The 17,557-nt window shown below is 37.7% G+C and overlaps 1 protein-coding gene across 1 annotated transcript in view; it reads left to right on the top strand.

Annotated features, from left to right (window-relative positions):
- The window catches only part of GABBR2 (gamma-aminobutyric acid (GABA) B receptor, 2), a 486,323-nt gene that overhangs the window by 335,756 nt on the left and 133,010 nt on the right, over positions 1-17,557 (top strand). Inside the window, exon 13 of the mRNA XM_009334967.1 lies at positions 8,648-8,770. Coding sequence (XP_009333242.1) covers positions 8,648-8,770 — 123 coding nt within the window. The remainder of the gene's footprint in view (positions 1-8,647; positions 8,771-17,557) is intronic.

The following is a 17,557-nucleotide window of genomic DNA, read 5'->3' on the forward strand; positions in this document are numbered from 1 at the left end:
AAACTTTTTAGCTCGTTGCCTTCCCACTTGATTTTTTAACACAAATTTGGCCAACCCAGCTCCCTAATTCGCATACTTAGTGGTCCATAAACTGAGAAGCATGGAAAACTGGAAGGGGTAAGAGACTGTCCATGTTCTTTCTGGAGAGCAGAGCACATGGGTTGCTCTGAGCAGCCCCACATCCTGACCCCTCCAGGTGGGGTGGGCAGCAGCTGGCTGTGTGCTCTCACCCCGTGGTACCTGCTTCAGGGAAGCTGTCAGTACCTGCAATTGCACAGTGTCCCTGGGGAAAAAAAAAGCGGAGAGAAGAGAGCAGCTGGAGGCCACAAGCTTACAAGCTTATGTGCTGCTGCCTTCTCCTCACAACTTGTCTCCGTTTATTGCTATCCCCATGCCTCATTTGAAAACCTCTGCAAGAAAGTTTATAGGATGAGTGCAATCTCTAGTTATAAAATTTTCTATAGGTTTTTCAAGCCACTTAAAGAATTTAGAATTTATTGCAACCTATAATCTTTCTCACAAAAGTCCTAAAGAGGTTTTAAAAAAACATGCTCATTGTCTTAATCGTTTAAAAATAGACAAAGCAAAGTTTTCCACATTGTTTTGACAGCGGGTTTAGGTAAGAACCTCACAGGCCACATCTTACTTACTCACTTAAATGCCTTTGTAGACATAGATTTGTATTAACATAAATGTAGCTCATATTACCTAATCAGTTCTTTCTGTAACTACTGCTATAAATTATTTTTCCAGGTCAGTTTTCAGACTGTAAATATTTATACTTTTCCAGGACATTTTTTTCAATCTAGCTAGAGCTTTTTGTGTGTATAACAAAAAGCTATATGCTGGATTTCCCCTGGGATACACATGTATTTCACTAAGTATATATGAGAGATCATAAGTCTGAGAAGGAGATGTGTCAAGATCCAGAAATTTGCTTTGGGTAACCATACCAACAGTACAACAATCTATTAGGGGCCATCTGTTGAAAATGAACCAGCATATGGATACCTAAAGAAATGTTCAGCATTATTGTTGTCTTTGAGAGTAAGAAAGAAGACAGCGGCTTGAAATTTGCTTATGTTTGGGATTTATTTTTTTTTCATTATGTATATTTACCACTGGACCAAATAATCCATGATACTTACAATGCAGTGTAAATTATTCAGGTATAGCTTCGTGGGTTATTAATATACAGATATAGTAATTCCTAAAGCGATGTAAGTGGAAACCAAATTATTTTGTTACTTTTTTCCCCAAATAGCTATAACTATAAATTTTAAGTCCAAAGCTTCAAAAATAGACAGTGTAATCCTAGAATCCATATTTAGATGTAAAATAAGCATCTTGTTTTTCATAAGAGCTGATCAGCCAAAATGCCAGCCAGGGAACAATAGGAATCACATTTCAAAAATCTACATTCATATAAATATGGATCGGGGAGCTAAATCTCAAGCTCCTGTCACAGAAAGAAGTTGAGCTAATGAACTGTACACCTAGGAGAAAAATCTTCTTTTTGAAGTAATTTATGTATGTAAATTTCTGCATGGTACAGTTTGATAAGGATAAACCTCAGCAGCAGCGAAAACAATGAAAACTCTGTGTGAAATGTAACTGCTCATAAATGGTGCTACAACTGTAATTTCTATGTATTATGAGACTAATGGATGACAGAGAAATAAAGAACATGTCACTATACAGTATGAGGCAATTTATTCCTGAATAGCTTGAAATTGGATTGTAAATGTAATCAAGTGCATTGATGTCCCCAGCTATTTGGTAACGATGTAGTACGCTTTCCCACAGAATTGTTCATTAAAGAAAATATTAAAGTCTAGATATTTTAATGTTATCTCAAACAAAATCAGAACATTTCTTCCACACCATTCAAATCCTTTGTGCACTTTTTTCCTAAAGATTGGGATCCCTTTTAACGCTAAAGATGAAAATTCACATTCCTGGTAGAAATTCCTCCACACTTATGGACCATGCAATCTTGGGCTCAGCAGATGCATTTCTTTCAAAGGTGAATTTGACCTGCTTTGTTGATGGGTTATGCAGCTCAAGGCAGCACACCTAGCTTTACTTATAGTAGAGTGCAGAAGTGAACGCTATGCTAAGGTCCGTTTCTAAGACTGTTCTCCAAAACATTGTATAGCAAGAATGGTTGGTTCTAACGCCGTCAAGTCTGATTTCTTTAGTGCCATTTTGGTTTTTAAGACTACAATGTTTTTCATTTTTGTCCTTTCGAGGGAGTTTTGTGAAACTAGCCAACAAACTAGTTTTGTGTGCTCCCTAAGGTAGAATTAGCAATGTTAGTAAAACAATCATCTCTCCGATTCTCCCATGCATTGTAGCCATGATTGAGGCTCAGGCTTTCAAAGACGAGGAATTTTATAATTTCTTTAAGCTGTCCCTGAATCCCTCCCCTTCTCTAACCTCTGTAAAATCTCTACCTTCTGCTCCCCCTAGGAAGCACCCCTCTAGGATGTTCCACCTGTCTTTTATATGAGTTGGAAAAGGGGAAAGGTGTTTTCTAAATGGATAGCTTCTCCTGGCAGCAAGGCGTAGAGTCAACACATCCACATTTGTAGTGCAGTTATTGAGAGGGTGAGTCTGCCCAAAGATACTCTACAATTATTCGGAGCATGAGTCAGCAAAGAAGACACGTTCTAGAAATGTGTGCTTTAGCAGGCTAACGACTGTAGCTATTTAATTCTTAAACCCAAACTTTTTGGTCACATCCAACTGTCCATTATTATCAGTAGTACCACGCACTCCATTATCCTGGAAAGCAGCAAAAAACATCAACTTCTCAGATTGCAGGAGTCACAGTAGATCCCCACAGAAAACAGTTTTGTTTTTTTTAAATTTATAAGTAGATATACAAATCTTTAATCAAATTAATCAAAGTACCTCTAAGAGAGTAAAATGTCTTAAGCTTAGCTTTCTACTCCGAGTGACTTACCGGTCAAAAAAGCTTGCTACTACAAAATATGCTTTTTAAAATGTTAGCATTCACTCATTAAAACTGATGTAATTGCAGCATGAAAAGTGTTCCCAATACTCGTCATAGAACCTATTATAGGAAATATAATAGCTGTTGAAAAAACATTGTGGAGTTATTGGGAGCAAGTGCATAACGTGTTTTCAATAGTCTTTTTTTCTCATTCCATTACACAATAGAAATTAAGAATGTATGACAGAATAGTCCTCTAAAATATTAATGGCTTTAATAATTCAAAGACACACATCTCCCTTGGCCCACGTATGGCAAAGTTCACCTATCTACCACTGACTGCATCACCAACCCTCTGGCACCATCCCACCTGTGCTGACCCACTAAATGTAGGGGAGCAACCCTAAGGTGTTTCCCAGTTAACCATAGTGGGAGAAATGAAAGGGTAGTTTATACAATGGAGAGAATATACTGAAGACAAGTTTAGGAGTAGTTATATGGTCCCTTTTTCCAGCCTTGCAGACTTTTTTTTCATTTTCTTCCCACAAACTCTGCTATTTTTTCTCTTTCCCCTCCAGTTCAGAGGGAGGACTCCTATCAGCATGATTTCTGTATGTACCAGGGAGAGAAACATTGGGCTTCAGATTTCTGAGGGCTTCGATAATTGCTGTCAGTGCTATTCATTTAATGGAATAAGTTCTCAGAAGCTTCACAGAGAGATCCTTTAAAAGGGTTTCTTTCTACAGATTCCATCCCAGGAGTCTGGGGAAGGGACAACTGAAAAAAAAAAAAGTTACTGAATAGCATTAAGTGTTTATCCAGCTAGTGCCAGAAGGCAAGGGACAGATCTGTCAGCTAGATTAGAAAGGGTTGATCTACATAAGAGAAACCAGAATTGCCTTCTTAAACAGAAAAAATCTAAATTGTCAAGGAAAAAGAAAATATATATTTATCTCAAAACCTATAAATAGATACAGAAATACTCCCTGCCTTGCTATGCTTCTATGAATTCAATGAATAAAAAAAAAAAAATCAAAAAACCCACCACCAAGATTTAGCTAATAGATCTTCCTTAAAATTTAAAGATATTTTATTCTGACAAAGGAAGGTGAAGTTCCTGGTAACAAAGAAAGTAACTCTGAAAAAAAGACAGAAGGAAATGAACTATTCAGTCCATGCTGGAAAGCTATTTTATGGAACTCAGAGCGTACAAAGCTGATGTTGCATCCTGGAGAAGAGGGTAGGTCCTCATATATGACTCCTTGTTCTTGGCTAAGAACAGAGTTCATCTTTAACGTCCGTATCATATACACTCACAGAGTTGTTTCTAATAAGGTAAGAAATAACGAAAGGTTTGCCTTAGCCTTAACAACAAAAAGCAAGCTCAATGTTTATTTGCTGTTGTTTGCCAAATTGCCAGGTGATCCCATAAACTGGTTGAGGATAGGGTCCTGCAGGGCACAATGGATGTGCTTTAGAAAGCAAATGAAAAAAAGCCCCACAAAAGGTCTGTGAAATAATAACCAAATGGACAGTTGAAGTTGCTGTGGCAGGTAGTACAGCCTGTGATAGTTCTAGAAAATCCCCAAGAGTTTCATAAGCATAAACTTCCTCCCAGAGCTTTAGACAGATTTTATATCTCCTGTGATCAGACCGCAAGGTCCGTGGAAGATAAGGACTTTGATCATGAACTTGTCTTCATGGTCACAAGTTTTCAGAAAAATTTTGATTTGCTCATACAGTGATGTTGCTGAGGAGAAAATGGCCTACAAGTTTCTGTTCTGAGTGAATTTGTTTTGAGGACAGATAGCTTCATATCCAGATATATAGTCCAGACTGGTAGCAATGGCATTTATAACAGCGGGCAGATCTGCCAGGATGAGACAGATTCACCTATCCAATCACAGATGGTAGAAAAAATTACTCACAGATGCTGCTGTATGAGAGCTTGACTTCAGCAAGGAGTCAGGAGCACTCGCAAAAATGGATTTTATTAGCTACCGTGCATTTCTCCCAAGGCTGATTTACTGTATGCTAGAAGGAGGATGAAAAAGGGAAAAAGTAAGAGTCTTCCTCTGAAAGAAGAATGATATATTTGATTGCAAGGAGCCTCAGTTGCTCATTACTTTCTTTTGTCAGACAAAGAAATTGTTGGATTCGCCACAAGATCTGAGTCAAGACTCCTTCAGTGCATCTGGTGTTTCCCAAGGAGTGAACGTACTGAACTTAAGGAGTGCTGGTGGGTGGGAGTGATGGCTGGGGAGAGGGCGAGCTGGGCTTCCTGAAGGTGGAGGGGGGGAGATCACCAAGCCTTTTGGAATTGCTGTTAGTGATATACCAACAGCATTTCTCAGAGTAAATTTATGTTAGGACAAACTGCTAGTCACTGGCAGCAGTAAAAAATAATTGAATCTCAACATCTCATTCTGAAAAGCTAGTGTTTTGGTGAAGAGTTCTGCTTCAGAGCTGCATTACTGCGATGGTTTTGCCAAGGGCAGAGCAGGGTTGTGATGGGTGTGTGAGGTAGCTTCAGGAGCCTTGCTTTCAGCCCGCTCACCCTGCGTGCAGCATTGGTAGCGCTGTGTTTTACAGAGCTCATTACAGTAGCGTAGATCGCTTCCTCAGGTTATCTTATGGGCTTTGTTTTGCTTGCCTTCCTCCTGGCTGTCTGGCAGAAGTAAGGGATGAATAATACCTGCTGCCAGGGACAGCTGCTGTTATGCACCTCTCCCCTTCTGTCCAGAAAAGGGCCATTCACAATGTAATGCAGGAAAAAATGCTCCAAGAGGCATCCAAGAAAAGAGCTCCACTGTTTGCTGGATTTCTGCTTTTATTTGTTCTAATAATTACCTGCTCAAAAAAAAAGATTACCAAACTTACATGTGAACTAAAATATGAATATTGACCCGCAGTAGTGCAAGATCAGGTACAAATAAAAGATGCACAAGAGCAAGGAAGGACGGTTAGCAATGTGATCCTGAATAGGAAGTGTTAATATGAGATTCCTTTTGATGCTGTTAGTGAGTGGATTATCAGTATTACTGTTTTTAGTAGTATCTTTTCACTCTTTTGCTTCTGGCATTGCTGTACCAATTTGATTTATACTGCCAGATGTTGGTAAATCTGCATCTAATGCAGCCCTACTTTCAATATCAATATAGTCCATATAAATTTAGAATACAGCAGGCTAGTTGTCTCCCATTTTACCTGTCCTAGGTAAAATGTTCACTATTTTAGTTAGAAAGATAAGACATCATTACTGATGTTTCGGGTGTTTTTTACAAGGAACATTTATGGTTCATTAGAGCAGAGGGAAACATTTCTGGCAGGTTATTTTCACACAGCTTTAAGTTTCTCAAATGCATATTTTTAGCTCAAGTTAATTGTCTTCACACCTTCATGGGGGCGGGGGGGAAGGGAAGGACACATTTCAGAACCCTAACTTCTCTGATCCTAAATTGTACCCAAGATAGGTGGGATGAATTGTCCTTTGAAGGTTTCTGTCTCTGCCCACTGGCTACTGAGAGAGGTTAGACACATAATGGTTAAACAGCCAACTTCAGTAAAATAAAACTCATCAATTGAAAAGAAAGACTAACCAAAATATGCTAATCAAACAAATTATCTAGCCACTTAAGGGGGAGAAAAATAAATTTGGCTTGAGGCGTCTAAATTTCATCTAAATCCAAATTCTCTTTGGACTTGATTCCCTGTGGTTTTCTCTCCTATGTCTACTCATACTAGGAGCAGCACTAGGTATGTTTCACCCGAGTCCTGTTTAGAGGCATTCGAAAAGAGATAAAAAATGCCTGGGCTTTTTCTACAGGGGGTATCCTCAGTGACTAACAGTCCTTTTTCAGCTTTGACTGTAACTTGGTAAACGACTAAAAGGTTAGGCATAGTTATGTTTTCCCAAAGAAGACGAGGGACCAAGCTGTGTCTGAGAATCTTTGCTTAATATCAGCTTTCCTTTTAGCTTAATGAGGAAACCCGTTGCAACAGTCTTCTTCCCCCTGCACCTCCCACCAAGTCACCTTTGCCTTGCAAAGTTCTCCTTCCCAAACCGTCCAGCAGCAACACATACCGCCATGAAAGCTGCACCTTTCCCCTTCACCCTTCCTCTCCAGGCATGCCTGTGCTCTCTCTGATGAGGTGGACATACTGCTTTATTACTGCTGCAAACATGTGGAAAGCATCGTTTTCTGGTCCTTTATGATGACGGGAGCTACAGGGATTTAAATAACTGGTCTCAGGAAATGAAAATAATGCATCAAGTCCTTTAAGTCGTTCTAATTGCTAGCCTTAGTTCTACACTTAGTTTACTCCAAATGATTTATAAAATAAACTAGCAGATTAACAAAGAGCAGTGCACAATATTGCAGAAACATCTTTCAAAATAAAGAATGTATCTCACTAAATAACATGAAAAACAACCTTTCTAAAGTTCTTCTTACATTATTTCAAACTGTATTCATTTTTATCATTTCCTTAAGCTTAATATGAATTCAATGCAAATACAATTTATTCTAGGCAGGAATACCAGCCGTGCCTGTATTAAGATCAGCTGACACTTCTGGCTTTGTAATGCATTTTCAAAATCCTAACAAGTTTATCAAACCAAACTGAAATAATCACAGCTTTATTAAGCTGCTCAGGCTTAATATTTTTGAATATTTCATTTGGATTAAACCAACTGTTTCTGAGAACCAAAACTAGGGAAAAATATGTGGGTTTTGTCCATGTTAAAACAATTTGGCAATACCTTTTGAATATTGGATGAGTGTTCATTAGTAATAGAAGTATATAGTAATTTAAAAAACATGAACATAGGCACAAGAGGACTGACATAAAGTTAGCTGAAGCCTGATATTTGAACAAGTTTACAACTTTGCAACTGAAATATTGTACTTGCAGTGTATTTTTTCTGTGTTGCTATGTGTATAACAGTAGAAATAATATAGGGATTGCATGCAGCTATACAAGACTGTAATACATGGTTTGGATTGTTCTTTTTATTAGCAAATCTAGTTTCCTTTTTGAACCTAAAATTCATGCAAAATTAAAAACATTTTAAGTTACATGTGCATAAAAGCCTCTAACTTTTGTAATATAGAAAACATATATCATCCCTTTCTGCTCCCTGGGTAACAGAGGCAAATGTTAAACACACACACACAAAACCCCTCAAAAATGAACTTATCTTTTAATACCTTGCAAGTTTGTTTTCCACATCCAAGAAGGTTATGAAAAAGAGAACACTGTAAATCTTGTTGAAAACTAAATTCCTTCTTAACTCCTGCTGCTCTGTGAGATGTAATGAACATTTTTCCACATTTGCATACAGAAACACAATAGTGGCTCTCTAGAATATATTTTTTTCATTTTCTAGGAGTTAACATTAAACCTGGACTTCAGCATTAATATTTAAGAGTCCCCCCAGTTTCTTTTTAGAAGTCAGAATGCACTTTAGATACTTCTAATAAACGTGAAACAAATGAAAATAATTTTGTGTCTTCTTGCTTTCATCTTTTGATATTTCTGAAACTTTTCTTTGCTTATTGTTAAAAAATCTTTTTATTAGCAAACCTGTGTTTTTCTCCCTATGTAGGAATAAAGCTGTACAGGGATCTATCTATGGCTCATGGGAATCTCCTCCCTTTTTTTTTTCTTTTTTTTTTGTCTCTCCAGATCATTAAAGACCAGAAGCTACTGGTGATAGTTGGAGGGATGCTACTGATTGATCTTTGCATCTTGATTTGCTGGCAGGTTGTGGATCCTTTGAGAAGGACAGTGGAAAAGTATAACATGGAGGTATGTCCTCAAGCCCAAGTAATACTTACGGTTGCATATTAGTATCTACAGCTTTCTGTAAGACCAAGCTAAAGATGCACTAGGTTATATGAAAGCAGGTCAAGCTGTGTATTTGGGGGGAAGAAGAGTTCTGTTTTTTAAAAGAAAATAGAAATGAAATAACTGCAACCAAAAGAAATGGTATCTGTAGTTGAAGGTGCCATTTTTCTGTCACTTGTGAGAGATTTTAGATGAAATTGTTGTAAACACAGGAGAGTCCTCTGCTAAGACTCTCTATCAGAGTCTGTTGCAATAAATAATAGATTATCAGAACCCATTAGCAGATTTCAGTAAGAGCTTATTCAAGATAAGTGCGGGAGAGGTCACTGCTTAGACGGCATTCTTTGTGGAGATGTTCAGGAATTATGTTACCTACTGCTATATTTATTTTCAGTAATAGCATGTGCATACACACATACTGATTGTTCATATTTTAATGTCATTCCCAGAAAGGTCATGCAAGAGATTTCGATAGGGAGGAGGTAATAGTTTAATGCCCCTTGTACAAATTTTCCAGCATTCTGGTAGGTTTCTAGAAGTAGAGCTTTCTGGACAAACTGACAGCAAGAAACATGACAGCAACAATGCAGAACCAAGAAAAAAACAATTCTACCTGTATGCAGATTAGCAGTGTTTGAGAGTTTATTACCTCCAGCATGGAAACTGATGATATCTGAAAACTAGATTATATGAGGACAATCTAGAAGCGTTATTCTATTCTCCAATACTTGGCAATCAGGAAGAAAAAGGATGGTAGTTTTCCCTTCTGATGTTAACGTTTGCAAGAAAAGATATTTTATTCCATTGTTTTTACTTTGTTCTTACTTTGCAGTGTAGCTCTGGAATTTTATTAGGAGAAGATTTTACTGTTTATTTGAATATAATTTGTAGAAGATATCTTAGAACGATGCCTCCTAAACTGCAAGGGATGCCTTTCAAGAAATCATTTTAGAGTCTGAAAAGATAATTCTCAGTCATTCCCTAGAGTTTGAACTTTTTTTTTAAGAGTTATTACAGTTGTCAATAAAAAATAGAAAATGTAACTGAAATTTGTCTTGTGGAGACACTTCTGCTCTATGTTTGTAGAACTTGAAACAACAGCAGCTTATTGATAGCCTTGTTTACTTCATTTTGTTCCAACTGCATTGCAACTGATATGTCAATTATCAGTATTGTTAACTGTTTCACTGCTCGCATAAAACCAAACATAATATGATGAGTAGTCACAAATTCCAGTTGAAATAATGCTCATTTCAGTGCTGTGGGTGAATGAGTTAGAAGGATTTTTACTTTTTTCCCTGATCAGAGGGAAGCCATAACTAAAGATCCTGATATCTCGTCTTAGCAGAATCACTCAAGTGAAATTTCTGTAGGCAGCAGCAGTAACCGTGAATTTATCAATTTATCAAGCCATAAGTACCAGATATTTGAAAAATAATGTTTATTGCAGTTTTAAATGATTGCAGTTTCCATCTGAATTTACCAGTGTGTATTCTTTGGTTGTGTAATGTACACCACTAAAAACTTAGTGTGCTTGTTCCATGTTCAGTGCTATCTAGACCATGGGGCGGCACACCAGTTGCCTGAACTTTGTATCAGAACTGGAATTCCCTGGGAACTATGTAAGCCCATGCAAACTCACATTCACTGAATGCACAGATGAGAACATTTAATATTTTGAACACTCAGCATAGAATTGACTTAAACTTGCTGTTAGAGCTCTTCGCTATTACTATGAGTTGTTCAGAATGTTTTTTTAAGCTAATGGATTTGGGGAGGGAAGGAAATGAAAGTATTATGCAAGCAAATTCGGTCATTAAAATACTGTACATATGGTTTTTATCTGATATAAGCAGTGAGGTGAACTGCAGTTTGCCTTCCTGAAACAGACCTCTTCAGTCTCAGAAACTCCTTTGTAAAAGCAAATGGCAATTGTATTTGGTTTTTTTTTAATTATTTTAGTTTGCTTTTTTTTAATTTTTGATTTTTTAAATGCATTCTGCAACGGTGAATTCTTTAGTTGAGCTTGCCTGAGTAGGTATTATCTTTTGTGTGTTTGAAAAGTACTTATCACATAGTAAACAATACTGGAGGCAAGTTTCTGGTTTATTTCAGGATTACTGTGTCACATGTATTCCTTGTCCCACTTGCTTCTGTGAAATAATTTTAAAGGGATATTTTGTCTCAGTTAAAGTTGATCCAAGTGATAGAGACTAAACTAAATGTAGGCTCCAAAGTTATGAACGCAATCAGTCATTCTAGCTAATGAACCATTTGATGCTGTTTTAACTATGAATACTCATCAGCTTCCTATGTGGAAGTTCTGCATTTGGCCACTTTTGGGTGGTCCTCTGTTAACTGTGTCTTCATAAACATGTCAATCAAAGTAACCAAGACGAGGACCCTAAAAACTGAGTGTCCTTTGCTGTTTGGCATTATTCACAAAATAGTTCATTGAATAGCAACACCAGCAAATTATCAAGCACTTTTTAAAAATCCAGACTCCTTTTCTGGAATTGTTTGTAAAGTCAATCTACCCATGCCTTAAAAGCTGAGGATGGGCAGTCTACATCTAAAAATACAAAGGGAAGTAAAAGTGCTTGTGGTGACTCTCCGCTCCTGACAGAAGGAAGAAATCAGATGGGATGTTGGGTCTGTCAGTTTTCAGACTGGTCTCTGGAATCCTGACCCTAGATGTCAGGTTTCCTTATGAAAAGCACATCTATGGCTGCCATAAGAGATCATGGTAAAAGTTTTAATGACTAAGCCCTAAAACGTCCAGATCCTCCAACTATCAGCAGGGCAGTTGTTTGGTATATGATGTATAGACAACAAAATCATGGGATAAAAGCAAATAGGTTACAGACAAAGACAGGGACCACTTTAAAATTTCCATAGCGGTATGCTGATCTCCGACAGAAGAACTGTAAGGTTCCCCCTACATACACTTCCTACAGAGTACTGTAGGCTTGATTCTCACATAACACAAAAGCATTATCTGACACAAAATGCTTCTCATCTTCAAGCAGCAGTGTAAAAAATGGAAATTAATCCATAACGTTACCTCTATTCATTTATTTTGCTTGTTGCATTGGCTGTAATATTTCTCCTTTTGCTAATGTTTCAGACCAGTGAAGAGACCAATCGCTTCTTTTCTCACTGGCTGCTTCCTAGGCTGAACTTGGAATTTGCTTTTTTAATCGTAATTCACCTTTTTTTGTCATAATCAAAATGCTCTCTGGATATGATCTGATCTCAGCTAGGTTCCTGCCAGACTAAGTTTCTCTCGGTTGTGTGAACTGGAGTGCATCCTCCCTTACCGTCCCACTGGCCGGGTTCTTGGGCTCGACAGGCCATGAGGAATTACGGTGCTTCTGTGTATGTGGCTCTGGAAGAGCTTTGCCCTGGTGGCAAGGCTCTACCACCTTTTTCCAACCGTCTGGATTTTGTCCTGGTTTCTTAAGAAGGCAATGTTTATGTGCAAGGGTGCTCTGTGTGTTTTTTCCTACTGCCTAACAAACTTCGTTTGCCAGTTTCAGTCAAACCTGACAGAACAGATACAGCTCTTAAGGACACAGCAGTGCTACAGCAGTGCTACAGATTTGATGGAAACAGCCAGCTGTGTGGAGGAGAGGTTCTGGTAGTGTCTCCCCTAAGAGGAGGGTCGCAGAGTGAGTTTACCCCTCTGTCTAAAGACAAACATTATAAATGACCTGCTACAAGGGAGCTTCACACTTAATTAGACACAGAGAATCCAGCCACAAGAAAAAAAAAATACATAGGAAACCAGCTTGCTCTAATTTCAGTTGCTCACTGATACACCTGTGTTGGAATGAAACCACAGTTTGAAATAGCAAAATCCTTTACAACGTGGAATCTGTTCTCCCTGTGCAATAGCCATATCATAATTCAATTAGGTACTTACTACAGTTCAGTAAGTCTGCATGTAGACATAGTCACACTCACCTCTCACACATAATACCATGGTGTTGTAATTCTTTTACTCTAGAGTTTAGCTTGAAAGCCTCTGACTGGCTTGTCTTCTCCCAACACAAATATCTATGACACAGATTGAATCACTGTGGCCTTGGAAGGTAACCAATGATAATGTTTAATAAATAAGAACTTGTATACTAGGGGAGATGGACTAGATTTTATAGTTCCCAAGGTAAAAAGGTCTTGCATTAGTGTTAGACTCAAGAAAAGTAATACTTTGCATACTGGATGCCAATATTTCTTGTAACATTTTAAAACCTGTTTATCCAGGGCAGCAACCTTTGCATTCCTTGATGTCTTAGTACCAGTTATGTAGTTATGTCTGCGATGTTTCCTCTTATGCAACCATATGATAACATTATCGATATTTAAAAATAGACTTCATTCTGGTATCTGGAATACCAGTATTTAAGGTTTCATGCTGAAGTGTCCTGGGATGGTAATAAACATGAAATGGAGAAAAAACAGAACAAAGTACCATTTTAGAAGATATAGAAGAGAAAAACAGATCAATGAGACACATCCTATTTGGGTTTCTAGCATTGATATAGAAATAAAATGTGGAAACTAAGAATGCCCAACTTTATATGAGGACATTGCTGTAACAAAAATATCAATATGCAGGAAAGATTGAGTAGGCCATGCCAGGGGCATAGTAGTGCAGTTTGTTAAAGAAAACTTGGAGTAAATTCAGATGAACAAATTAATCATTTTAGTGAGTGAGGCAGAATTCCTGTGCATTTCAAGTGTATAACTATGCGATCAGACACATATTACTAACCAAGAAGCCAGAAGGTAGCTTTGACTGATATGTTGAGGGAGTCATAAACATTGCAAGAGCAAAAAATGGCTATGTAAACTGGGCAAATGTGCTGCTCAGACTAACTCATTTAGGAGCAGTGACTGCTTCATAATTAACAGATTAGAGAACCCACAAAGAGAGAATTAACCCTTGATGTCATTCTGAATAGCATACAGAATCTGTTCCAAAGCACTGATATTTGAAGGACTTTTCTGTAGCTGCAAATAAAATGTTCTTAGCTTTGATAGCTCTGAAGAAGCAACAACAACCAAAAAACATCAGTAGAGTTCCACTCAAATTCAGAAAGGGGAGCAACATAAAACTGAGGAAGCCTCTTAAAGAGATGCTAAAGAGGGCACTGTAGAGAGTTAAATCTTTGCAGGTGTCCTACAGAGTATTAAGAATATCACATTGGAGACACAGAGTAAATGCATGCCACACATCAAGACTTGAAAAAGAAGAAACTCAGCATGACGAAACAGCAAGAAGACATCCTTCAAAAAAACAAAGTTGTATCCAAATGAGGAAAATAGAAAGGATCATAAAGTCTGGTAAGTTAATGTGGAACACAATAAAGCAGGATTAAAAAAAACTTGCAAAAGGCAAAAAAATGAATAATAAATCTTTCTTTAAATATTGGTAGCAGGAAGTTTGCCAGGGAATCTTTGGCGACAATATTTGATCAGAATATAAAAGCATTACTTGCAGAAAACAAGGCCATGTAGAATGATTAAATGATTGCTTTGCTACTTTGTTCAGCAAATTCTTTGTGGAAGAGCTTGTGGAGATTGCTATGCTAGAACCCTTCTGATGAACTCACTGAGGACTGACTAGGAGTTGCTGGTAGGAATAGAGAAACTGATCAGCAATAAATCACTAGAAACAGATTATATTCTCCCAGGCTTTCTAAAGCAATTCAAAGGAGTAATAGTCAAACTACTGACAGTAGTGTGTAATCATTAGCTCAGAACTGCTTTGATATCTGAGCAAAAAGTTGCAAATGTCTTGCCATGTTTTCAAGACAGAGTGGAAACCTCAAACTTGTAAGTTAATGTCTGTAACATTATTATTAAGCAACTTATAAAAATTATAATCAGGAGTGGAATTAGAAATAAATACGCTACATTGAGGAAGGGTTGACATGGCACTTGTGAAGGAACAAATCATTCAAAAACTCAGTGAAGTCCTTTGAAGAAGCCAGCAGGCATGTGAACAGAAGCTGACACAGCCTGCTAGGTCTCCAAAAACAACTCAACAATTTCTTTCATCAAAGAGTCTCATGGAAATTAGATAGCCATGGAATAAGAAAGAATCCCTCAAATGGATATAAAATTCTTTAGAAAAAGGAAACAGAATTAAGGAATAACTAAGAGCTCATTTTCCAGGAAGGAGGAATGTAGCCTGTAGAGTCCTTCAGGACAAGTCCCAGTCTCTGTGCTGGGACTTGTGTTGTTCAGTGGAAGAGGAAGTGAATGATGAGATGACAAAATTTTAGTGGTTATAGTAAGTTATTTTGAACAGTAAAAATGAGGGCTGATTGTGAAGAATTCTGGAGGGACATTGCAAAGCTCAACATAAAGTGAAATGGTCTTTCCTGATTGCAGCTGTAGCAGCAAACCTAAAGGTTATTATTTCATTTGCTATGCAAAGTCTTACTGATATAGAGGAAGATGGGATTTTAGATTTTGATTTTCAGTTCAGGCAGAGGAAACCCATAAATAGACTAGGTAAATTCAACACGTCTTTCGTCTCTCTGAATAAAACAGAATAAGCCTGATTTAAAACAACTAAAACTGCCTGAGTTTTTAATTCAAATAAATAACGCAGAACAAAACCACAATGTTAGCTGACTTGACACAACTTTGCGGGTGCTCAAAGATGTTGAGTATATTCTCAGTAGATGGATGCAAGTGCAACAAGACTGGAGGAATAAATGTTGTTCTTGGGTATCTGGTTGTCTTTTCTGTGAGACTGCTCCTAATGTAGTACCTGAAGAAATGAATATTACAGAGATATTATTTGGACTAGAGGTGAATTCAACTAAATATATGATTCTAGAAGTTACTCAAGGTAGTAACGCCAGGCCAGTGATCAGTGAGAGTTGTGTGGACATAACTGAGATATGATGTAAAGAAAACTCACGAAGGAGTTCATATGTCAGGTCTGAAAGGAAAGGAAGGGTAAAGCACGTCCAAGGCGAGCATGATGCTATACCTAATAGACCAGTTAACTAAGAGCAGAGGCCACCAAATGTAAAACTTTTCTTCATGACAGCATTTTGTCTTGTGAAATTGATTTGTCTGTGCATTTTTAAACAAAAGATACGTGAAAATTGGAATTCAACTGCACAGATGTAAATTGAGTATCATTTTCATAAAAATTTTAATTAATTCCTAGATTAGTTGCCTGCATGCTTTTCCAGGGTTCTTTCACATTCTTTAATGATCTTTTTAATATGTTTTGTTGCAACTTTTATGATTTTTTTTTTCTTTAATACTTGTCTTCAGTCATGACACTGCTGCTGTAGGAACTGGAAAATACTCTGGCCCAAAATTATAGAAAGAGGGGGTGTGTGTGTGTGTTTGCATATACATGAGAAATTAGTGGGAGTAACATAGGTCTGGAATTGTTAGAGATGTCTGGTTCAAATCCACATGCTCAAGTAGAATTATGCAGATTCTTTGCTGTTTTGAAACAATCAGATCATGTTCTTTTCTCTTTCTGCATATGTATATATGCATAAACAGATGTGTTTGGGGGGGTGTTTACATTGTGCTGTTGGGCTATTCAGTCAGCTAACAGCTGGATTAGAGAGAACTTTGTCAAACATACATTATGAAATGAAGAATATAATTGGCTGAAGTAGTTTCTGGGGGTGTTCAGCCTAATGCAGGTCAGAGCTTGTTAGTCAATTTGTTCTCTAAATATCATTACGCCCATCTGTTTCCCCTACTATTTTTTAAATAAATTTAATTTCTTTCCTTCCAATTTGAAATATTACAGACTGCGGGAGCCAAATGTCTCCTGAAATCTGTAGCCTGCTTTCAAACCCTGCCATTGTGGCTCACAGCAGGCGGCCCCCCAGCAGTAGCTGAAACTGAGAACTCTTACTTGCATCTGCTGGGGCCCACCGATGGCTGGCAGCCGTTCCAGAGAGGAGGAAAATTAATGGCCGTTAGAGTCGGCTGTAAACCTTCCACCGGCCCAGAGGATCTAGAGCAGGTCCAAGGAAAGAGTAAATATTAAAGAGCAAAAGCTGGTTTACTTCTCATTCTCATTTGACATCAGTTTCCAAGGAAACGGAACAAAACGTGAGAACTGGGAGCCAGCAGCTGAGATTGACTCAGCTGGTGGCTAGTCCTGCTTCTGTTCCCATGGAAACAAGTATCAAATTGGCAAAAATAAAGAAATAGGGCAGGGTCAGTTCCAAAATGGCAGGATGAATGGCTGCTGCTTCAGCTACTTAATAAGATGAGGCTTGCTGATATTTATTCCTCTTCAGTAAGCAATTCCAATTTTAGTTCTGGCTCCATTATTCACTTCCCAATAAACGCTACTTCCCAACCTCAGGAACGTAGGAACCACTACCGTCAACAAGACTTGTAGTTCTTGTTCAGCGGCTTGTTTGCAACAATGGCTGGCACATACTTCAAGAGGTGGATGCTAGAAATGTGTAGTGCACATCTGAGAGTTCATCTGTCACGCTTAAATTTTCAGCCATGATTCATAATGAGTAGTGACTTCAAATGTACAGTTGTGTCTATCTCATAACTGTTTTATATGCTCAGTATTTGAATACCTTTTTTATTCCCATAAAAGTCAGTTGTTTTTGACTCTTGCTAACTTTTCACAGTTCAGTGTAATTGCTAATTAGGCATTGTGTGAAGAACTTCCTTTTTCAGTTTTGGAAATGTTGCTTTTTAGTATCATTGAACATACATTATTTTCCT

The sequence above is a fragment of the Pygoscelis adeliae genome, unplaced genomic scaffold (assembly GCF_000699105.1).
Source record: "Pygoscelis adeliae isolate BGI_AS28 unplaced genomic scaffold, ASM69910v1 Scaffold312, whole genome shotgun sequence".
Classification (NCBI taxonomy): domain Eukaryota; kingdom Metazoa; phylum Chordata; class Aves; order Sphenisciformes; family Spheniscidae; genus Pygoscelis; species Pygoscelis adeliae.